A 23,326-nucleotide genomic window follows, 5' to 3' on the forward strand; every position below is an offset into this window, starting at 1 on the left:
TTCCATACAGAACAATTTAATAGCATGGGTGGGTGGGGGGTGAGGGTCCGGAGGGGGAAGGGGCTTGTTGACCATCTGACACAACGGGCGAGGTCTGGCTCAGTAAGTGGCTGCAGCCGATCACAGGGCCACCAGCTTCTCGTTCAGGGAGATCTGTGCCTGGGTCAAGTTGGACAGATACGTCACCATCAGCAGGTCCTGCCCAGAGAGAGGGAGAGAGAATTTGTCACATCACACAGAACTCAGATCCAGATGTGGTGAGAACCCTGCCCACCGAGACCACAGCCTGTATCTCTCTCCTTGGACCTGTTGCTCTACACACAAACAGCCCAAACTCCTGAATCAGATGCCTGGCTGTAATTCAGCCCCGGGTGTTTGTTACTCTGAATATAAACCCAGAAACTCTCAATTTGATCCCACCCTGTAACTCACTCCTGGTTTTCTGTTATTCTGCGAACCCTTGGGTCACAGTCCAGCCTGACACAACATCCGGATCCCCGAAGCTCTACGCTGAGGTGCTGTCTCGCTGCCAGTGACCTGTTACCCCAAGTCCCTTTGAGTGGATTCCTGGGTCAAATTCCCACTTGGGCACCTGTTATTCCATGAATAAGCCACCGGAACCACCCCCCCCCCAAACCCCTGAGGACGGCCTCCAGCCTGCGACTGGCAACCAGGGAGCCAGTGCCTCACGGCCAGACTCCTCAATGTGAACCCGTCGGTGATCCACTCCTACGACCTTGTCCGCACACCACCGAGCCCCCTCAACTCGATCCCGGCCTGTGTCCCTCCCCCTCCCCCACGCCCTGTTACCCCCCTCCCACATTTTGGGCCCGCCAAAGCACGTGGCGGGAGGAGACTCACGTTGATGTTGCTGTTGAGCATCGTCTCGAAGTCCTGGGCCGAGATCTTGGGCACCTTGTTCACCAGGTCGATCAGGAACCGCCCCACCGAGTTATCGGGGGTGACTTTGCCTGACTGCGTGGGGGGAGGGAGGGACAGAAGCGGTGAGCACGGCGGGCAAATCTGGAGACCGCCTACCCTTCGCCCCTTCCCACTCCGACTGAGCCGGAGATGCCCCACCCCTCCCACCGCACTCCCTGCCATCCTCCCACCCCACCCATGGGAGCTGGCACCCGCCCCACCCCAGCTCCGTTCGCCCTCGTGACCGGGACAGCGGCCCACGTCCCCACGGTCTCCTCTTGCCACAGTGCCCGGACACCACGGAGAAGTGCGGGGTGCAGAACCCCGGGAGCACCGGTCAACCTGGGAGGCTGGTGCAGAATGCCAGGCCATGCACGAGCATTGCAGCTCTTGTAAATCCCCGGCTGGACCACACTTGGCGTATTGCCTACACTTCTGGTCGCCTCACTGAAAGAAGCATGTGACGGCTTTAGGGACGGTGCAGAGGAGGTTTACCAGGATGCTGCCTGGATTAGAGAGCATGTCTTATGAAGACAGTAACACACGCACACACATGCACAAAATGCTGGAGGAACTCAGCAGGCCAGGCAGCATCTATGGAAAAGTGTAAACAGTGAACTTTTCTGACTGAAACACATTGGCTCTTTTCCACAGATGCTGCCTGGCCTGCTGAGTTCCTCCAGCATCTTGTATGTGTGTAACTGCGATTTCCAGCACCTGCAGATTTTCTCTTACTTTACCGTCACCAAACAATTAATACCAGAGCGTACAATCATCACAGCGATATTTGATTTTGCGCTTCCCCCTCCCTGGAGTATAAATCGATAGTAAATATAGTAAAAAAATACAAATTATAAATCATAAATAGAAAATAGAAAAGGGAAAGTAAGGTGGTGCAAAAAAAACCAGAGATGCAGGTCCGGATATTTGGAGGGTACGGCCCAGATCCGGGTCAGGATCTGTTCAGCAGTCTTATCACAGTTGGAAAGAAGCTGTTCCCAAATCTGGCCATACGAGTCTTCAAGCTCCTGAGCCTTCTCCTGGAGGGAAGAGGGACGAAAAGTGTGTTGGCTGGGTGGGTCGTGTCCTTGATTATCCTGGCAGCACTGCTCTGACAGCGTGCGGTGTAAAGTGAGTCCAAGGACGGAAGATTGGTTTGTGTGATGTGCTGGGCTGTGTTCACGATCTTCTGCAGCTTCTTTCGGTCTTGGACAGGACAACTTCCATACCAGGTTGTGATGCTCCCTAGAAGAATGCTTTCTACGCTGCATCTACAAAAATTAGTGAGGGTTTTAGGGGACAGGCCAAATTTCTTTAGCTTTCTCAGGAAGTAAAGGCGCTGGTGGGCCTTCTTGGCAGTGGACTCTGCTTGGTTGGACCAAGTCAGGTCATTTGTCATTTGTTTGTTTTACGAAGATAGTTTGACTGAGTTAGAGCTTTCCTCCTTGGAGCGAAGGAGGACGAGCGGCGACGATAGAGGTGTACAAGATGAAAAGGGGCTTAGGTCCGGGGGGGAGCCAGAGACCTTTTTCCCTCAGGGTGCAAATGGCTAATACGAGGGGGCTTAATTTTAAGCGTAGTGTGGATGTCAGAGGCAAGTTCTTTGCACAGAGAGTGGTGGCTGCATGGAATCCACTGCCAGGGGTGGAGGCAGAGTCAAATATGTTTAAAACACTCTTAGGTAGACACGTCCATGATTTCAAAAAAAATCTATGTAGGAGGGGAAGGCTTGGATTGATCTTAAGGGTAGGTTAAAGGGCTGGCACAACATTATGGGCTGAAGGGCCTGTACTGTGCGGTACTGCTCCAGGTTAAGATTGGTGACACAGCAGACAGGGAGGTTGCTGGACTGGGGTCTAAATTGTCGTTTTTCTTGTAGCTGAACTTTCTCTATGCTGGCTGGTATTGTTGTGTGATCGCCTGCTTGTGAACGTTCAGTGGACTTGCAGTAGAGCTGCTCCTGTATTTTGTGTCTGTAAACTCGCGTCCTGATAGACTGAGTAAATTAAAGCTGTTGTCGTCGTCTCGCAAACTGATCTTATCAAAAGAATTTCCTTTATCCACATCGTTTTGAGCTGGTTTTCTGAATGAAGGTCGAGCACAAGGCAAGGCCCCCTGTCGGCGAGATACACTCCAAGACGCCACTGGGACACAAGGCCACTGGCCAGGGCTGATCGGAGCCCGGCTTGTGTCCCGACAGCCTGGTCCGGGGTCACACCCCTTCATCCAGAGCCACCTGGAGTTCGCTCAGCAGCCTCTTAATCCTGGTGAGGGGTCCCGGGCCAAAACCTGCTGCTTCTTCCCTTCCATAGCTGCTGCCTGACCTGCAGAGTTCCTTTGGCATAGTGTATCTGTTTTACACTGGACTTGCAGAATCTCTGCTTGCCAGTGAACTGGCAGGTTCACCGTTCCTCTCCTCTCCTTCCTTTCCTTCTTACCAGATAGCAGCACATAAAGGCAAGGATTTAACGTTGAGCAACACACACTCAAAATGCTGCACGAACTCAGCAGGCCAGGCAGCATCTGTGTAAAAAAAAAGCACCGTCGACGTTTCGGGCCGAAGCCCTTCCGCAGGCGACCTGAAATGACAACTGTTCACTCTTTTCCACAGACACTGCCTGGCCTGCCGAGTTCCTCCAGCATCCTGTGTGCGGGGCTCTGGATTTCCAGCGTCTGCAGGCTGTCTCCTTGTCTGTGATGTAACGTTCAGGCTTTCTAAGGCACTGGTGGGGCCTCACTTGGAGTACTGTGAGTTAAGGAAGGACATGCTGACGTTGGAGAGGGTTGGAAGGAGGCTGACGAGAGTGTTTCCAGGATTGAATGGCGTGTCATACGAGGACCAGTTGATGGCTCGGGGCCTGTACTCTCTGGAGTCCAGAAGAGTGAGGGGATATCATTGAAACCTATTGAATGGTGAAAGGCCTCGATACGGAGAGGACACTTCCTATGGTGGTGGGGGGTGGGGGGGGGGGGGGAGGAGTTGTTTAGGACCGGAGGGCACAGCCAGGGTTGTGACAATAGAGGGATGTCCATGTAGAACAGAGATGAGGAGGAATTTCTTTAGCCAGAGTATGGTGAATCTGTGGAATTTGTTGCCACAGGCGGTCGTGGAGGCCAAGTCGTTGGGTTTATTTAAGGCAGAGGTTGATAGATTCTCGACTGGTCGGGGCATGAAGGGATATGGGGAGAAGGCAGGAGACTGGGGCTGAGAAGGAAATTGGATCAGCCATGGTGCAATTTCGGAGCAGACTGGATAGGCCAAACGGCCTAATTCTGCTCCTACATCTTAAGATTTTAACTAGTTACCAGGTAATTAGTGTGTTTTTGTTACCTGCTGCCGGTTACCCGTTACCTGATTCACTGCTACCTCTTAGGTTATGAGCTTCGAATAAACAAGCTGCAATGAGATTTGTGCCCCATTTGACTTCCAGAAACCCTTCTGGACAATAGCATCTCCAGGTCCAACAGTGGGAAGTACACTGCAGTACAGAAGCAAGCCCTTCGGCCCATCTATCCGTGCCAACCTGACCTTCTGCCAGGCCCTGCCCACCATATCCCTCCAAACCTCTCCCATCCGTGTACCTATCCCAACTCCTCCTCGGTGTTACCACTGAGTCCACACCCACCAGTGCTGTCGGCAAATTGCCCCATCCTCTGAGTGAACAAGTTGCCCCCCTCCCACCTCACGTTCCCTTTCAATGCTTCACCCCTCAGCCTTAACCCACGACCTCCAGTTCGAGACTCACCCAACCTGAGGGAGAAACACCTGCGAGCATTCACCCTACCTGTCCCCCGCACAGCTTTGTACAACGCTGCACTATTGCCCCCTCATTCTCCTACGCTGCAGAGAATGAATAAAGTCCAAACTATTCATCCTGACCCAATACCGCACGGCTTCCACGTCCCGGCAACAAACTTGCAAATTTCTTTTGCGCCCTTTCAGTCTCACCGAAAGGGGGTGGAGCTTAGGAACAACGGTGACCCCTTTGCTTGCATCTTCGAAAACAACTTTATTTCCATCTTTAATATCTCTATTTTTCCCTTTCAGGGTTCTTTTGAAGACCCTGACCTGGAGTTACACACCGACTTTGATTCTTTGCAGGAATGGGACCTGCTGTCCGGGTTTCACCACTGGCTGTTATTCCACATGCCAAGGACACGGCCTAGAAGAGCAGCTCACCTTTGGGGTTTCGGGATTTCATGCCTCAGGAGGCGGGCAGACTGGAGGTCGGTGCCCCTGCAGGGAATCAGTGTGTTGTGGGAGATGGAAGCAGCAGGCAGCGTGCCCGGAAGCCCGAGTTTGGAAACAGCACCGCAATGGACTCATAACATCGAAAACCAGCGAGTTGCTTGTTTTATGTCTCCCTGCTTGCTGTGAAATGGGGACAACTCTTTTTCCCAGTATCAGGGAGAGAGAGCCTGTGGCCTGTCGGATTACTGGGTGAACCAGTAGTCCTTGCAGTACTGCAAGCCCTCGCCTTTGCTGTTGCTTTGCTTGAGTGCTCGGTGGAGGGGGCGGGGTGCTGATGCCTCTTTGCTGGTGGGGGAGGGGGCCGTCGCTTTGCCGCTGCTTATGCATGGGAGGAGGGAGCTGGGGGACTTTGGGGTTCTAACATTTAACTGCCGTTCACTCTTTGGGGCACTCCTCTGTTTTCGTGGATGGTTGTGAAGAGAAAGAATTTCAGGCTGTATACTGTATGCATTTCTCTGACATTAAATGTACCTTTGAAAACTTTCCTGTCAGTAGGTGACCAGAACGACACACAACACTCAAAATTCAGCCTCAATGTTTTATAAAACACCAACATCCGAACTCCTACAGTCAATACCTTGATTTATGAAGGCCAACATCCCAAAAGCTCTCTTTAGAACACTATCTACTTTTGACACTACTTTCATGGAATTATGGATCTGTATTCCCAGATCCTTTGGTTCCACCACACTCCTCAGTGCCCTACCATTCACTGTGTAAGAACCGCACTCGTTTGTCCTCCCAAAGTGCAAAACCTCACACTTGTCTGTATTAAATCCCATCAGCCATCTTTACAGCTGGCCCAGATGTTGCTACAACTCTTATCGTCTCCCTCGCTCTCCACGATGTCCCCAATCTGGGTGTCATCCACCAATCTGCCGCTCCAGTTAACCACATTATCATCCAGATCGTTGATGACCAGCAACAACAGATATCCAGCACCGATTCCCTGCAGCACTCCACAAGTCTCAGGCCTCCAGTCAGAGAGTCCACCCACCTACTACCACTCTCCCACTAAGCTGCTGTAACCCATGACAACCTTCAGTGCCACCCATTTTTTCCTTCTGTGATTCATCCTACCGGATCCCAGTGAGGAACCGAGAAGGCCAGAGGGATGCAGGCCCTCGCTTTGGGAAAGGCGGAGGGTGAACAGCGGGGCGAGGCAGAACACAGCACCAGGCCTCACTGAAGGCTCAGTAAGAGCAAGGAGGTGTTTGTGGAGGGCGGAGGGCCGGGAGATCACGCACCGGTCGCAAGGAGGGGTCAGCGGTGGACAGCAGTATCACCAGGGATAGCAGCCTCCAGTTTTGGGCGTCACAGTCAGGATGACGGAGGGTGGAGGGGCAACTGCTGATACCCCGGATCGAGACTGCAGCGTGCACACAGCTAGTCTCCATACTTTGCACTTCCGATTTTTGAATTTCCTCTCGGTTTAGAAAATAAGTCTACACTTTCATTCCTTCTACCAAAGTGCATGACCATACACTTCCCAACACTGTATTACATCTGGGAATATTTTGCCCATTCTCCTAATCTCTTTAAGTCCTTCCGTAGCCTCTCTACTTCCTCAAAACTACCTGCTCCTCCACCATGCTGACTGTGGCCTATTTTATCAGTGCCTCCAAATACTCCGAAACCACATCCTTTTAACAATCAACTCCAACACCTTCCCAACCACCGAGGTCAGACTAATTAAGCATATAATTTCCTTCCTTCTGCCTCTCTCCCTTCTTGAAGAGTGGAGTGACATTTGCAATTTAACAATCCTCCGGGACCAATCTGGAATCTGCTGAGTCTTGAAAGATCATTCCTAATGCCCCCTGCAATTGCTTCAGCCACCTCTTTCAGAACCCTGGGGTGCTCATCGTCTGGTCCAGGGTTCTGCCTGTCTTTTCGATGCAACGTGCATCCTTGGACGTTAAGCTAAGGAGCCCAAGATTCCTGCACAGTACTGCCCTGACTCTATGTATTGCACTGTCCTGATGATGCAAGAAAAAGACCATTGCGTGACCTGTGTGACTGATGGTAAAACTGACTCTGATGGTGGTCTTGGTTGTGCAGCCATGTCCGTGTCATTGTGAGACGAATGGGGGAGGGGTGGGGGGAGAGGACAGTACTTTTTTGGGGGCGAGGGGCTGCAGAAGGTCGCAGGGTGTGCCAACTCCATCACGGGAACAGCCCCGCCATCGATAATGTCACCGGGAGGCGGGGTCTCCAGGACACGCCCCCTTCTCATCACTACCTGCAAGGGGGGGGGGGGTTTACAGGAACCAGCGGACCCTCGCGTGTTTGCACTGTCCTGCTGTCACCGAACGACAGGTTTCACAACCAATGCCGGCGATGATAAGCCTGTGTCTGACGAGGGCAGAGGTTGGGGGTCAGGAGTGAGACCTTTCATAGGGGACATCAGAGGCAGCTTCCTTGGGCACAGGCTGTGCCCCTTTGGCAGAAATTGCGGTTGGGACGGGCACATTAGCGACGTTTAGGAGCAATCTGGGTAAGGAGAGATTCAGGGGCTGGGTTGCCGGGCCAGCACAGCTAGCACGGACGGGCTGGGCCGAAGGGGTCTGCTTCCACACAGTGTGACTCTCTCCGGAGGGAGATTCAAGGTCCGGCGCTGACGGGAGAGAGCGGAGGCTGCTCAGGAGAAGGAGCAAGTCTGGTACCCAGACCAAAGTTGCTCCCACAGGGGACAGTGAAACAGGGTCAAACTTCCGATCAAGTCGAGTTTATTGTCCTTTCAACCATAAACTGCTGATACAGCACGAGTACATAGTAAAAACGAAACAACGCTCCTCCAGGACCATGGTGCTACATGAATCAACACAAAACTACACTAGACTGAGTGAGACAGCACAAAACTACACCAATCTATGGAGAACGACATAAAAACTACACCAGACTACATAAAACACAAAACTACACCAGACTACATAAAACAACACAAAAACTGCACCAGACTACGTAAAACAACACAAAGACTGCACTAGACTACAGACCTGCACAGGACTACAGAAAGTGCACAAAACAACACAGGGCAGTACAATAAATAATACACAAGACAATAGGCACAGTAGGGGACAAATTACAATGTAATAATAAATGATGTAGATGTCAGTCCAGGCTCAGGGTATTGAGGAGTCTGATGGCTTCGGGGGAAGAAACCGTTGCACAGTCTGGTCGTGAGAGCCCGAATGCTTCGGTACCCTTCTGCCAGATCTGCACCCCCACCCACAGTCCTCCCACCAGCCCCGCAATTTCACACCCTCCCCGTCCCCACCCACAAGGGTCACAGACACGGATCCAGATCACCCTCTCTCCACACTTCCGACAGGATCACGCGGAGCACCTCTCCAATGGCAAACCCCCCCCCCCAGACACACACACACTGGCCCGTCTCCCCACCGCCCTCCCCACGGCTCCGGAGACTGCGGTGGTGGAGGGTGGTGAGGGGTGGAAGAGGGGGTGGAGACACTCACCAGCACCTCCTCGGCGTACTGCAGCACAGTGCTGAGCATGTCCTGAATACGGGCGGCCGAGGTGCCCACCTGCTCCAGCTCGGTGGAGAGGCTGACGGTGCGAGAAGGGCTGTTCCTCGTCTTCTGGATCAGGTCCACTGCGAGGGGCGGGGTGGGGGAGAGAGAGAGAGAGAGCAGGTCAGAACCAGACAGAGAGGGAGGGGAGTGGGATGAAACAGGGACTGAAAGTAGGGGGTGGAGGGAGAGAGGGAGCGGCTGACGGTGAGGAAGGGGGCGATGGGGAGAGGAGGGGTGACAGGCAACGGGGAGAGAGAGGGGCTGACAGTGAGGAAGGGGGTGATAGGGCAAGGGGGTTGACAGGAAGGAAGGGGTGACAGGGAGAGGGAGGGGTGACGGGGAGGGATGGAGGGGTCAGGAGTGGTATGATTACTGGGGTCATCTCCCTACCTCCAATCCTCTCGGTGTCATAGTAGACGTAATTGACGGTGAGGGGGGTGAACATCACCCCCATGGTCTTCCCAGGAACACCCAGAGGCGCACTGTCAACAGTGGGGGTGGGGGAAGATGATGATGAGTGCCAGTCACTGGCCCGAGCTCCCACACCCCTGCCAATCGCTCCCTCTCACACCCCACCCTCCCAGTCCGCCTCCCTCACTTCCTGCCTGTTCCTTCTCAATGAACCGAGATCTGGCCCTTCGGCCCACAATGCTGTACTGGTCTCCTGAAACCAGTCATTGAATGCCCATCTGCCTACCCAGTGCCCCTGTCCCTCCACTCCCTGCACACCCTCATGTGTCTAACAGCCCCTCAAACGCCTCTATCGTACCTGCCTCCACTACCCCCACCGCCGGCAGCAGACTCTGCCCTTAAAAAAAACAGACACACACACACATACACACACACACACAGACACAGACACAGACACACACACACACACACACACACACACACCTTCCCCTTTCAACTTAAACACAGCCTTCTGCTGTTAGGCATTTCAACCCTGAGAACGAGACAGCCGCTGTCCACTCCACACGTCTCATAATCTTAGCAACGTGGGTGAGGTCTCTCCCCAGCCTCCGCGGGAAACAACCCAACTTTGTCCACGCTCTCCGTACGGCCCGCGCTCTCTAACTCAGGCAGTGTCGTGAATCTCTCCCGCACCTCCTCCAGGGGCACCAGGTCCATCCTGTGACGGGGCAACCGGAACCCCAGACGGTACTCTGAGTGCCCCAGGGCAGAATTTGTCTATCCACGGCCCTCGAACATCTGACCAGCTTTCCCCCCGGCCTCTGCTGCTCCTAACAAATCAACCCCGGGCGCAAACACTCCACACTTGGCCAGGTTCAACTCCACTCCGTGTCACACCTGCCCCGCACCTCCTCCCTCACCACCATTCAGGGCCACAAACAGTCCTTCCAAGTGAGCTGACACTTCACCCTGGGTCTCTCTGGGCCATCTACTGTACCCGGTGCTCCTGGTGTGGCCTCCTGTATATCAGAAACCCAATGAAAATTGGGAGACTGCTTCACCGTCCACCAGAAAAAGTAGGATCTCCCATTTCAATTCCACTTCCCATTCCGTCATGTCCATAAGACATGGGAGCAGAATGAGGCCATTCAGCCATTCCAACACGGCTGATCCCGGATCCCACTCAACCTCATACACCATATTCTTTGATGCCCTGACCAATCGGGAAACAATCAACTTTCCACCTTAAATATAACCGCGGACTTGGCCTCCGCCACAGTCTGTGGCAGAGCATTCCACAGACTCACTACTCCGGCTAAAAGAATTACTCCTTACCCTTGTTTTGAAAGACAGCCCCTCAATTCTGAGGCTGTGACCTCTAGTTTTGGATACTGTCACCATAGGAAACATCCTCTCCACATCCACCCTATGTCAGTCCGTGGCCTCCTCTACTACTGCAATGAGGCCACACTCAGGCTGGAGGACCAACACCTTATATTCCATCTGGGTAGCCTCCATAAACATCGATTTCTCAAACATCCAGTAACTGACCCCCTCTCTTTCACTGCTCCTGTTTCCCTCTCTCACCTTCTCGCCTTCCCTGCCCATCACCTCCCTCTGGTGCTCCTCCCCCTTTTCTTTCTCCCATGGCCTTCTGTCCTCTCCTGTCAGATTCCCCCTTTTCCAGCCCTGTATCTCTCTCACCAGTCAACTTTCCAGCATTTAACCACCCCTCCCCCCTCCCGGTTTCACCTATCACCCGCCACCTTGTACATCTTCATCCACTTCCCCCCACCTTCTTACTCTGACTTCTCCTCTTTCTTTTCAGTCCTGATGAAGGGTCTCAGCCTGAAATGACAACTGTTCACTCTTTTCCACAGATGCTACCTAACCTGCTGAGTTCCTCCAGCATTTTATGCGTGTCCATTGTATTCTTTGCCAGTGTTCTACCAATCTTCTGTAATGCCCTGGTTCATACTTTTCACGGCTATGCTGTATGTATTTCATTTTGGCAGCTCTAAGAGCAGTCTGTTCAGCTTTCAGCCTGTTTGGGTTATTGTTGAAGATGAGGGGTGATGTGGAATTTGTGACATCCAATTAGGATGCTCGAATTAAGGGGGGGATTCTCTGGTGAGGGACACTGAGGCTGGGGCTTTTGTTCGAGAGGAGGTGAAGAGGGAAGGCGCAGGAGAGAAGGGGTCGTGGGATTTGACCCGGAGCAGGACCGTGATTCGATGAAGCCCGGGGGGGGTTGCTGGGCAGTTTGCCTCAAAGGGCCTATTCCACACTGTATCTGCAATAAAATAAAATTTTAAAAGTATATAAATGCTGTTCTGTTGTTCCAGAAAGGTTGTCAGGAATTATAGATCAGTGAGTCTCGCATTCGTGGCGAGCAAACTACTGCAGAGGATTCTTGGGGACAGGATTCCCGAGCGTTTGGAAACCCAGGCGGCGACGGCGATAACGTACAAACTCCTCACAGGCAGGGACGGGGAAGGGGACTGGGTCGCTGGGACTGTGAAGCGTTGCGTTAGCCACAACAGCCCCAATCCTCCAGATTCACTCCCACGGCCAAGGAGGAAAGCAAGATCATTGTCAAAGGTTGCGGGGGGGGGGGATGGGGTTGAGAGGTGCGATGAATCAGTCGTGATGGAACAGAGGAGCAGGAAACGGCCCAGTTCTGCTCCCATGCCTTATGCTGAAACTGTAAGCCCAGAAACTCCTGATTTAAACATGAGGAGGTCTGCAGATGCTGGAAATCCAAAACAACACACACAAAATGATGGAGGAACTCAGCAGGCCAGGCTGCATCCATGGAAAAGAGTAAACAGTTGACGTTTCGGGCAAGAATCTTCTTCGTAACCCCAGCCTAAACACAGGACAACTTAGAAGACCAATTAACCTACCATCCTGGAGCAGGAACCCACAGCACCCGGAGGGGTGCCAACACAGGTTCACATTCGCCCGGACAGAACTCACGAAATCCAGACGGGCAGTGGTGGGAATTGAACCTGGGTCGCCCGCGCTGCAGACTGTTGTACTCACCGCTGTGCCACCGCGCCCTCTGTCCAAACCTCAGAACGGCTCGGTGGCAGGGGCCACGCTGCCATCCCTGTGCACGCGGGAGCAAAGTGTGTCTGAGGAACGAGTGAGGGCTTTTCCCAGAGATAACCGACAACGACGGCCTGGCCCGGTCCCTACCTGACGTAGGCCTTGATGCTCATCCTGCCGTTCAGCAGTGTGGTGTCGACGGTGAGGTGCACGGGGTTCTGGGCCTCCCGGCTGTAGTACTCGTGGATTAGCACCGAATGTTCGGTGATGTCGTGTCCTGTGGCGAACCTGCAGCGGGAGACAAGGCACGTCAGCCCAAAGTGTTCACTGACCGGGTGTCCGAGACCAGTCGTAGCTTGTACACCGACCCGGTGTCCCGTCCTCTCAGGGAGACATCTCTACACTGACTGTTGTCTCTCAGTCCCTCTCCCACCATGGCGAGGTTCACAAACGGTAATATCCCATGGACCCCTACCATTAATCGAAGGGTCTACAGACCACAGATTGATAACCTATGCAGGGTATATCTGTATACTGACCAGTATCTCTCAGTACCCTCTCTCAGGGGATATCTGTACACTGACCGGTGTCTCTCAGTCCCTCTCTCTCAGCGAATATCTGTACACTGACCGGTGTCTCTCAGTCCCTCTCTCAGCAGATATCTGTACAGTGACCGGTGTCTCTCAGTCCCTCTCTCTCAGCGAATATCTGTACACTGACCAGTGTCTCTCAGTCCCTCTCTCTCAGGGGATATCTGTACACTGACCGGTGTCTCTCAGTCCCTCTCTCTCAGGGGATATATGTACACATACCGGTATCTCTCAGTCCCTCTCTCTCTGGGGATATCTGTACACTGACCGGTGTCTCTCAGTCCCTCTCTCTCAGGGGATATCTGTACACATACCTGTATCTCTCAGTCCCTCTCTCTCTGGGGATATCTGTACACTGACCGGTGTCTCTCAGTCCCTCTCTCTCAGGGGATATCTGTACACAGACCAGTGTCTCTCAGTCCCTCTCTCTCTGAGGTCTCTCTGAGGATATCTGTACACAGACCGGTATCTCTCAGTCCCTCTCTCTCTGGGGATATCTGTATACTGACCGGTGTCTGTCAATCCCTCTCTCTCACAGGGGATATCTGTATACCGACCGGTGTCTCTCAGTCCCACTCTCTCAGGGGTATATCTGTCCACTGATTGGTGTCTCTCAGTCCCTCTCTCTCTGGGGATATCTGTACACTGACCGGTGTCTCTCAATCCCTCTCTCTCAGGGGATATCTGTACACTGACCAGTGTCTCTCAGTCCCTCTCTCTCAGCGGATATCTGTACACTGACCGGTGTCTCTCAGTCCCTCTCTCACAGGGGCATATCTGTACACTGACCAGTGTCTCTCAGTCCCTCTCTCTCAGGGGATATCTGTACACTGACCGGTGTCTCTCAGGAGGATATCTGCACACTGACCGGTGTCTCTCAGTCCCTCTCTCTCAGGAGATATCTGTACGCTGACTGGTGTCTCTCAGTCCCTCTCTCTCAGGAGATATCTGTACCCTGACCGGTGTCTCGCAGTCCCTCTCTCTCTGGGGATATCTGTACACTGACCGGTGTCTCTCAGTCCCTCTCTCTCAGGGGGAGATCTGTACACTGACCGGTGTCTCTCAGTCCCTCTCTCTCAGGGGAGATCTGTACACTGACTGGTGTCTCTCAGTCCCCCCCTCTCTCAGGAGATATCTGTACCCTGACCAGTGTCTCGCAGTCCCTCTCTCTCTGGGGATATCTGTACAGTGACCGGAGAATAACAGTCCTGCTCTCTCAGGGGATACCTGTACACGGACCAGTGTCTCTTAGTCCCTCTCTCTCAGGGGGGATATCTGTACACTGACTGGTATCTCTCAGTCCCTCTCTCTCTGGGGATGTCTGTATACTGACGGGTGTCTGTCAATCCCTCTCTCTCAGAGGGGATATCTGTATACCGACCGGTGTCTTTCTGTCCCTCTCTCTCAGGGGTATATCTGTACACTGACCGGTATCTCTCAGTCCCTCTCTCTCAGCAGATATCTGTACACTGACCGGTGTCTCTCAGTCCCTCTCTCTCAGGGGATATCTGTACACAGACCAGTGTCTCTCAGTCCCTCTCTCTCTGGGGATATCTGCACACAGACTGATGTCTCTCAGGGGATATCTGTACACGGACCGATGTCTCTCAGTCCCTCTCTCTCAGGGGATATCTGTACACGGACCGGTGTCTCTCAGTCCCTCTCTCTCAGGGGAGATCTGTACACTGGCCAATGTCTCTCAGGGGGATATCTAGACACTAACCTCAGGGACACACATGTACAAAGACATCAGAGGGGCCTTTATCGGGCCAGAGGTCAAGACCAAACACCTCAGTCTGTTGTGTTCCACTCACCAGCCGACAATCACTTCATTGGGAGCAACTTTACGATGCAGTTCATACATATTCTTAGCAAATTCCATGTCGACAGCCACCTGGGGGCGGAAGGATAGAGACGGGTTAGCATTTCTCAGTTCGTCCTTGGGTTTCCGGAGACCCGCGACCTGCACGGGTCTCCGCTGTGAGAGTTTGCCCTTCATCCTGAATTCCGGTATTGTTCCACCTCAGCACTGTGAGGGTCAGATTCAGGTCTGTTACCATAGACGCACAAGACTGCACAGAAGTCTGCGGCAAATGTGAAAAAAAAACTCGATAAAACCAAGATGCTGTCAAAACTAATGAAAAGTTCCTAAATATCAAAAAGTTACTATTAAGAGCAGTAAGCAGCAATGAAAAAACCTAAATCAAATCAACATTTGGTGTGACCACGCTTTGCTTTTAAAACTGCATCACTTCTCTGAGGTACACTGTCATGCAGTTTTATAAGAAAATTGGCTGGCAGGTTGTCCCAGTCATCTTGGAGAACTTCCCACTAACGGTCTGCAGACCTTGCCCGCCTGCTTCTGTCTCTCCAGGTAATCCCAGACAGCTAGGATGATCTGGAGATCAAGCTCAGTGGAGGCCACACATAGAACATAGAAATCTACAGCACATTACAGGCCATTCGGCCCACAATGTTGTGCTGACCATGTAACCTACTCTAGAAACTGCCTAGAATTTCCCTACCACATAGCCCTCTATCTTTCTGAGCTCCACGTACCTGTCCAGGAGTCTCTTAAAAGACCCTATTGCATCTACCTCCACCACCGTCGCCGGCAGCCCATTCTACGCACTCACCACTCTCTGTGTGAAAAATCTCCCTCTGACATCCCCTCTGTACATACTTCCAAGCGCCTTAAAACTGTGCCCTCTCATGATAACCGTTTCAGCCCTGGGAAAAAGCCTCTGCCTATCCACACAATCAATGCCTCTCATCATCTTGTACACCTCTATCAGGTCACCTCTCATCCTCCGTCGCTCCAAGGAGAAAAGGCCGAGTTCACTCAACCTGTTCTCATAAGGTATGCTCCCCAATCCAGGCCACATCCTTGCTCTCTCTCTATAGTGTCCACATCCTTCCCGTAGTGAGGTGACCAGAACTGAACACAGTACTCCAAGTGAGGTCTGACCAAGGTCTTATACGGCTGTCACATTACCTCACGGCTCTTGAGCTCAATCCCACGGTTGATGAAACCAATACACCACACGCCTTCTTAACAACACTGTCAACATGCGCAGCAACTTTGAGTGTCCTATGAACACAGACCCCAAGATCCGTCTGATCCTCCACACTGCCAAGAGTTTTACCATAAATATTATATTCTGTCTTCAAATTTGACCTACCAAAATGAACCACTTCAGACTAAACTGGGTTGGACTCCACCCGACACTTCTCAGCCCAGTTTTGCATCCTATCAATGTTCTGCTGTAACCTCTGACAGCCCTCCACACTATCCATAACACCCTCAACCTTTGTGTCATCAGCAAATTTACTAACCCATCCTTCCACTTCCTCATCCAGGTCATTTATAAAAATCACGAAGAGTAAGGGTCCCAGAACAGATCCCTGAGGCAGACCGCTGGTCACCGACCTCCATGCAGAATATGACCTGTCTACAACCACTCTTTGCCTTCTGTGGGCAAGCCAGTTCTGGATCCACAAAGCAATGTCCCCTTGGATCCCATGCCTCCTTACTTTCTCAGTAAGCCTTGCATGGGGTACCCTATCAAATGCCTTGCTGAAATCCATATACGCTACATCTACTGCTCTACCTTCAATGTGTTTTGTTAAATCCTCAGACAATTCAATCAGATTTGTAAGGCACAACCTGCCTTTGACAAAGCCATGCTGACTATTCCTAATCATATTATGTCTCTCCAAATGTTCATAAATCCTGCCTCTCAGGATCTTCTCCACCGACTTGCCCACCACTGAAGTCAGACTCAAAGCTCCATAATTTCCTGGGCTACCTCTACTCCCTTTCTTGAACAAGGGAACCCTTCAATTCTCCGGTATTTCTCCTATCCCTATTGAAGATACAAAGATCATGACCAGAGGCTCGACAATCTCCTCCCTCGCTTCCACAGTAGCCTGGGGTACATCTCATCCGGAGATATTCCGTTGCAGAACATCTTGTACTTCTTTTTGCTGAAAGCATTTCACAAATCACATTGATGAAGGTAGAGTGGTGGATGTGGTGGCTATGGATTTCAGCAAAGCTGTTTCACATTGATGAAGTTAGAGTGGTGGATGTGGTGTCTGGATTTCTGTAAAGGTGTATCAAATTGATGAAGTTAGAGTGGTGGATGTGGTGTCTATGGATTTCAGTAAAGGTGTTTCACAAAGTTTCTGCAGGAGGGATGGAATCCAGGGAAAGTTGGCTGTGTGCATTTGGAATGGTCTTGCCCACAGAAGGCAGGGCATGGTAACAGGCGGCATGTGTTCTGCCTGGAGACGGTAACCAGCAGTGTTCTGCCAGGATCTGTTCTGGGTTGACACTGTTTAATTTCTGCTTTTCCTGGGATTGCTATCTATCCGATGTTACGCGGCTGGCCATCACTACGGCACGGACTGGCGCTTCTGACGATGAACCTGTCTTTGACAACCTCATCCCCCCCCACCCCCCACCCCGGGCAACAAGCTCGCCAAGGCACAACGGCAGCCACCTTACCTCGTCCTCTGACTCATTGTGGGGGACAGAAAAGCAGTTGGTGATCTCGACTGTCTGCTTGTCCACTGTGCCTGGAGGAGAAGGACAGGAGTGAGTCGCCATTCCTGAAGCAGGTGGGGGGGGGGGTGCGCGGTGTTATCCACAATAACGCTGGTTTCACTCACCTAGCCACCCCCAACCCACACCCCCAGATCCCCCTCAGCACCAATCCCGTGATCACCACTCCAAGCATCAAACACTTTTGGCTGCAATACAGTGACTGAAGTTCTGTAAAGTTTGATATCGTCATGGAAAAAGACCACAAATTACTGACAGAACTACTCTACGAGAGGTGCCAGAGCATTTAAAAAGCTACAAGTGAAGAGATGAAATATGAGGGCAGACTAGCCAATAATATAAAGCAGGATACCAAAAGTCTTTTTTCCAGTTAGATAAAGAGTAAAAGGGAGGTGAGAGTTGATACTGGACAACTGGAAATAATAATGCTGAGGTGGTAATGGGGGACAAAGAAATGGAAGATGAACTTAATTGGTACTTTGTATCTACCTTCACTGAGGAAGACACTAGAAATGTGCCAGTGGTCCGTGAGTGTCAGGGAGCAGGAGCGAGCACCATTGATATTACAAAGGAAAAGGTGTGAGGCAAATGCAAAGGTCTAAAGGTGGATAAGTCCCCTGGACCAGATGGGCTACATCCCAGAGTCCTGAAGAGATAGCGGATGCACTGGTCACGATCTTTCAATAATCACTTGATTCTGGCATGGTCCCGGAGGACTGGAAAATTGCAAATGTCACTCCACTCTTTCAGAAGGAAGGAAGGCAAAAGAAAGGAAATTATAGAGTAGTTAGCCTAACCTCCATGGTTGGGAAGGTGTATTATTAAGGATGAGGTTTCGAGGTACTTGGAAACTAATGATAAGTCAAAGTCTGTAAAGGGAAATCTCGCCTGATAAATCTGTTAAGAGTTTTACAAGGGAGTTACAAGCAGGGTGCACAAAGGAGAGGCAGTGGACGTCATTTACTTGAATTTGCAGAAGACGTGATCAAGTGCCACACATGAAGCTGCTTAGCAAGATAAATTCCTATGGCGTTACAGGAAAGATACTGGCAATGGATAGCAGAATGGCTGACAGGCAGGAGGCAGTGAGTGGGAATAAAGGGGGCCTTTTCTGGTTGGCTACCGGTGACTAGTGGTGTTCCTCAGGGGTCAGTATTGAGACTGCTGCTTTCCACATTGTTAGTCAATGATTTGGATAATGGAATTAATGGCTTTGTAACAAGGTTTGTGAATGATTGAGAGATAGGTGGAAAGGTAGGCAGTGCTGAGGAAGCAATGCGATTGCTGCTGGACTTAGACAAGTTAGAAGAATGGGCATTGTCAGACGAAATACAGTGTAGGGAAATGTATGATAATACATCTTGGTAAAAGGAACAATAGTGCAGACCATTATTTACATGGGGAGAAGGCTCAAACATCAGAGTTGCAAAAGGACTTGGGAGTCCTCGTACAAGACTCCCAGAGGATTAATGTACAGGTTGAGTTTGTGGCAAAGAAGGCAATTGCAATGTTGGCACTTATTTCAATGGGAATAGAACATAAAAGCAAAGAGATCATGCTGAGCCTTTATAAGACACTAATCAGGCTGAGAGGGTGCTGAAGAGGTTCACCCGGCTGCTGTCTGAATTAGACGTTATCTGCTACAGGAGAGATGGGACAAACTTGGGTTGTTTCCTCCGGAGCGGAAGGGTCTGAGGGGAGATCCAATAGAGGTTTATCAGATCATGAGAGGCACAGACCGAGCAGACAGACGGCATTTCCCACCCCCAGTTTAGAATGTCTAATACCAGAGGGCATGCAAAATGAAGGTCAGAGGGCGTACGTTCAAAGGAGACGCACAAGGCCAAGTTGTTTTGTATTTAAACAGAGAGAGTGGTAGGTACCTGGAACGCACTGCCAAGTGTGGTGATGGACACAGACACGATAGTTTTCAGACAGGCACTTGACTGAGCAGAGAATGCAAGGATATGGACACAGTGTATGCAGAAGGGGATCTGTTTCGTTAGCCAATTAATTACCAGTCTAATGAGTTCAGCACAGCACCACTGGCTGAATGGCCTGTTCTGAGTTGTGTTGTGCTCCAAGTGAAAGGACAAAGTTGAGTAGGTGAGGAATCTTGAGTTAGTGGTGGAGAGGAGATCACTAAACAAAATGTTATCCATTATGGACAATCTGGCTCATCCTCTCCATGACCGAATGAACAAGCGGCAGAGCACCCTTTCGAACAGACTCAGTCAGCTCCTCCGTCACAAGGATCGTTAGAGAATATCTTTCCGACCAAATGCAATCAGCATATACAACAGTTCATCATGTGTGACAGGAGAACACACATGATAGTACAATGGTCTATGTTGCATGTACATTATTATTGCACATTGGTAAACTACTGCGTGCATTTTTATTCTTAACATTTTACTATTAGCTAAGCCTGCACACTGCTAAGTGTGTGTAATGGTCTTACTCACATCTTTAGTGTTATACTGAAGTTATTTCATGTAGCAGCTCTGTAGGTGCTGCTGCTCTGCTTTCAGCCTGTTTGGGTTATTGTTGAAGATGAGGGGTCATGTGGAATTTGTGCCGTCCAATCAGCGGGAGGTTTTCTTGGTGAGGGACAATAAGGTTGGTCTTGGGCTTTTGTTCGAGAGGAGATGCAGAGAGAAGACGCTGGAGGTGTTTGCTTTCTCGTGAACCGAGGGCCCAGCTCGTGAGTGAGAGAGAAGTTCAAGATGAGCTCCAACTTGTGCACATTGGACTGCTTAATTAAAATGGGACCTTTTTTTGTTATTCTTCACTAACCGTTCAGTTAAGATTCATGAATATAATTCCTTTAATCATCTGTAATTTCGTGGCATTAATTTGTGACAGGGTAGTGAATCATGCAGCATCAACACAAACGGGGGCTGGGGGGTGTCTCACACCTCAGTCTCATGAGTTTGGCAGGGCATTTCATGTGTTTTTAAATGCCGCTGCTGTAACGAAGGAATTTCCCCAATCGGGATCAGTAGAGTAATTATTTTTATTTGTTCCCCAGAGCGCAGGAGAATGAGAGCAGACTCTACAGAGGTATACAAATTTATGAGGGGTATAGATGGGGTGGGCGCAGGCGCAGGCATTTTCCCCTCAGCTGGGCGAGTCTGGAACTACAGGTCCTGGGTTAATGGGGAGATTTTTCAGGGGACCTTCTTCACTCAGGAGAGTGGAATGAGCTGCCAGCGAAAGCGGTGGACGCAGGCCCAATCGCAACGATTAAGAGGAGTTTGTACAGGAACGTGGATGAGCGGGGGGTGATGGAGGGCTCTGGTCCCGGTGCAGGTAAATGGCACCTGGCAGAAGATCGGGTCAGCACTGACACAAGTGCCGCTGCTCTCCGCCCGGAGGCCCGTGGTGTGTCGCTGGGCCCACTGTCGTTGACCACGTAGACAAGCACGACTGTGGCACGGGCCCTGAGTTTGTAGCTGACACAGAAATCAGCGGACAGCGGTGAGGATTGTGTGAGGTTACTAGGGGAGCTGGGCCAAGTGAGCAAAGCAACCAGAAGTGGATTTCATTTATTCCCACACCCGCAGGGGCACTCCCTCACCCAGCACACTACCAGTCACCCTCCCTCCCCCTGGGGTGCACCTTCTCACACAGCAAAGGCCTGCTCCTCCCCCGAACACCACCCCACCCCCCCACCATGCACTCTCTCACCCGGCAGGATGCCTCTCTCTCACCAACCCCACCCCCAGCCAGTCCAGCAAGCACTCCCTCACCCAGCAGGATATCACACCTAAACACAAAGTACTCTGCAGATGCTGGGGTCACAGCAACACACTGGAGGAACTCAGTAGGTCGGGCAGCATCCATGGAAACGATCAGTTGACATTTCAGGCCAGAACCCTTCGTCAGGACTGAAGAGGGGAGGGGCAGAGGCCCTATAAAGAAGGTGGGGGAGGGTGGGAAGGAGAAGGCTGGTAGGTTCCAGGTGTAAAACCAGTAAGGGGAAGATCAGGGGGCAGGGGAGGGGAAGCAGGGAGGTGATAGGCAGGAAAGTTGAAGGAATAGGGGAAAGCACAATGGGTAGTAGAAGGAGGTGGAACCATGAGGGAGGTGAGAGGCAGCTGGGGGAGGGGGCAGAGTGAAATAGGGATAGGGGAAGGGAGGACGAGGGAATTACCGGAAGTTGGAGAATTCACTGTTCATACCAAGGGGCTGGTGACTACCCAGACGGTATATGAAGTGTTGCTCCTCCAACCTGAGTATGGCCTCATCATGGCAGTAGAGGAGGGCATGTATGGACATACTCCATCCTTGTAAGCGGAACAAGTGCTACACCTGCCCTTACATTTCCTCCCTCACCACCATTCAGGGCCCCAGACAGTCTTTCCAGGTGAGGTGACACTGGGGTAATCTCCTGCGTCCGGTGCTCCCAGAGCGGCCTTCTATATATTGGCGAGACCCGACGCAGGTTGGGAGACTGTTTCGCTGAAAACCTACTAGAGAAAGCAGGATCTCCCAGTGACCACACAGTTTAATTCCACGTCCCATTCCAATTCTGATATGTTTATCCACGGCCTCCTCTACTGTCAAGATGAAGCCACACTCAGGTTGGAGGAACAACACCTTATATTCCGTCTGGGTAGCCTCCAACCTGATGGCATGAACACTGACTTCTCTAACTTCCGTTAATGCTCCACCTCCCCCTCGTACCCCATCCGTTATTTATTTATTTATTTAATATATTTTTTTTTTACTTTTCTCTCTCTCTGTCCCTCATTATAACTCCTCGCCTGCTCTCCACCCTCCGGGCTCCCCTCCCCCCTTCTCACTCTCTCCCCAGGCTTCCCGTCCCATGATCCTCTCTCTTCTCCAGCTCTGTATCCCTTTTGCCAATCACCTGTCCAGCTCTTGGCTCCATCCCTCCCCCTCCTGTCTTCTCCTATCATTTTGGATCTCCCCCTCCCCCTCCCACTTTCAAATCTCTTACTCACTCTTCCTTCAGTTAGTCCTGACGAAGGGTCTCGTCCTGAAACGTCGACTGTACCTCTTCCTACAGATGCTGCCTGACCTGCTGCGTTCACCAGCAACTTTTGTGTGTGTTGCTTGAATTTCCAGCATCTGCAGATTTCCTCGTGTCTGTGCTTCCCCCTACTCCTCCTTCACCTCCCTGCTTCCCCTCCCTCACCCCTTGATCTCTCCCCTTACTGGTTTTTCACCTGGCACCTACCAGCTTTCTCCTTCCCACCCTCTCCCCACCTTCTCTATAGGGCTTCTGCCCCTTCCCCCTACAGTCCTGACGAAGGGTCCCGGCCCGAAACGTTGACTGATCGTTTCCACTGATGCTGCCCGACCTGCCGAGTTCCCCCAGCGTGTTGTGCACCCCCTTCCCCCATCCTCACCCAGCAGGGTGCCGATGCCCCTCCGAGCCTCCTCGCTGCGCCGCTCACTGCTGTCGGCGATCGAGCACAGAACCACCGGGTGGATCCGCACCGTCGGCCCGGCCGCCATTGCTCGCGTGCTCCTCTTCCGCCGCCGACGTCGCCGAGAAAGGGGCGGGGATAGCGGCTGAGCGACGTCCGTAGGGGCGGGACCAACCACCAGGTGACGTAATGAAGCCGCGAGGCCAATAGGAGCAGAAGCATTCAAGCCGATGGGGTGGGCCGGGCAGGACAAATAAAAACGGGAGTCGTCGGAGTGACGTATGAGGAGGGCGGGGCCGTCTATGTCTGATTGACGTGGAGGGGCGGGTCCACGTGGAGACGGGTCTGGTTCCCTGCGGCAGTCACCGAGTTAGTGAACGGAGACCGACCGTTCAGCCCATCGGACCCTGGATCTGCACCCGTCTGGCCAACACACGCAAGATGCTGGAGGAACTCAGCGGGCCAGGCAGCAATCTATGGAAAAGGGAAAACAGACGGCGTTTCCGACCGAGACCCTTCATCAGGGCTGTTCGCTCCTTCACATCGATGCTGCCTGTCCTGCTGAGTTCCTCCAGCATTTTGACTGCGTGTTGCTTGGA

At 51.9% G+C, this 23,326-nt stretch overlaps 1 protein-coding gene across 1 annotated transcript; it reads right to left on the bottom strand.

Moving 5' to 3' along the window:
- Positions 1-22,876, bottom strand: eif3f (eukaryotic translation initiation factor 3, subunit F). The gene is made up of 8 exons (XM_072275525.1): positions 22,707-22,876; positions 17,272-17,342; positions 14,576-14,655; positions 12,322-12,459; positions 9,100-9,191; positions 8,653-8,789; positions 862-975; positions 1-198 (listed from the first exon to the last, which is right to left on the bottom strand). The coding sequence occupies exons 1-8, from the start codon at positions 22,813-22,815 to the stop codon at positions 121-123; spliced, it is 819 nt and encodes a 272-aa protein (XP_072131626.1). The 5' UTR covers positions 22,816-22,876; the 3' UTR covers positions 1-120.
- Between the last annotated feature and the right edge of the window lie 450 nt (positions 22,877-23,326).

The sequence above is a fragment of the Mobula birostris genome, chromosome 13, assembly GCF_030028105.1.
Source record: "Mobula birostris isolate sMobBir1 chromosome 13, sMobBir1.hap1, whole genome shotgun sequence".
Taxonomy (NCBI): domain Eukaryota; kingdom Metazoa; phylum Chordata; class Chondrichthyes; order Myliobatiformes; family Myliobatidae; genus Mobula; species Mobula birostris.

Coding starts and splice junctions, on each gene's coding strand:
- eif3f (XM_072275525.1), bottom strand. CDS start 22,815: ATGGCGGCCGGGCCGACGGTGCGGATCCACCCGGTGGTTCTGTGCTCG. Junction 17,343..22,706: donor GGGCATCGGCACCCTGCTGG/GTGAGGATGGGG, acceptor CTTCTCCTCCAG/GCACAGTGGACAAGCAGACA. Junction 9,192..12,321: donor AGCATCAAGGCCTACGTCAG/GTAGGGACCGGG, acceptor CACTGTTGACAG/TGCGCCTCTGGGTGTTCCTG.